Source organism: Plasmodium reichenowi (genome assembly GCF_001601855.1).
Source record: "Plasmodium reichenowi strain SY57 chromosome Unknown, whole genome shotgun sequence".
NCBI lineage: Eukaryota > Apicomplexa > Aconoidasida > Haemosporida > Plasmodiidae > Plasmodium > Plasmodium reichenowi.
This window is the reverse complement of record NW_017962312.1, coordinates 1-398: the sequence shown is the minus strand read 5'-3', so window position 1 is coordinate 398 and position 398 is coordinate 1. Positions and strand designations below refer to the sequence as shown.

Below are 398 nucleotides of genomic sequence, written 5' to 3'. Positions count from 1 at the left end.
AAGTGATCCATTATTTTTTAATTCATTTAACATCTTTTCAAATTCTTCTTCATCATCTTCGTTATCTTGATGTTCTTCATTTATTGTTTCTATCGTTTCTTCTAAATTCCCAAGTGAACTATACATATCTCCATTAAAATATAAGTTCATATTTACTACATCTGCACCATTTAATCTATCAGAATTATTATGTAATTCTTCATTAGGTAATTCATACGTATTAACATTATTCTCACTTGTTGAACTAATATTATTATTATTAAGTTCTTCATTATTATATGACGAATTATTATTTTGTACATCTTCTTCTGTTAATACATTATATGAATTAGAATCCATTTCATTTTGTATTAATTCAATAAGATCTAATTCCTCTTCGTTTATTATGTTATTTGAAT

The 398-nt window shown here is 23.1% G+C and overlaps 1 protein-coding gene across 1 annotated transcript; it reads right to left on the bottom strand.

Annotated features, from left to right (window-relative positions):
• Window positions 1–398, bottom strand: PRSY57_0012900 (exported protein (PHISTc); the record flags this gene model as incomplete). The annotated part of the gene is made up of 1 exon (XM_020114210.1): window positions 1–398. A coding segment is annotated over one exon (398 nt), but the record flags the coding sequence as incomplete, so codon positions are not given.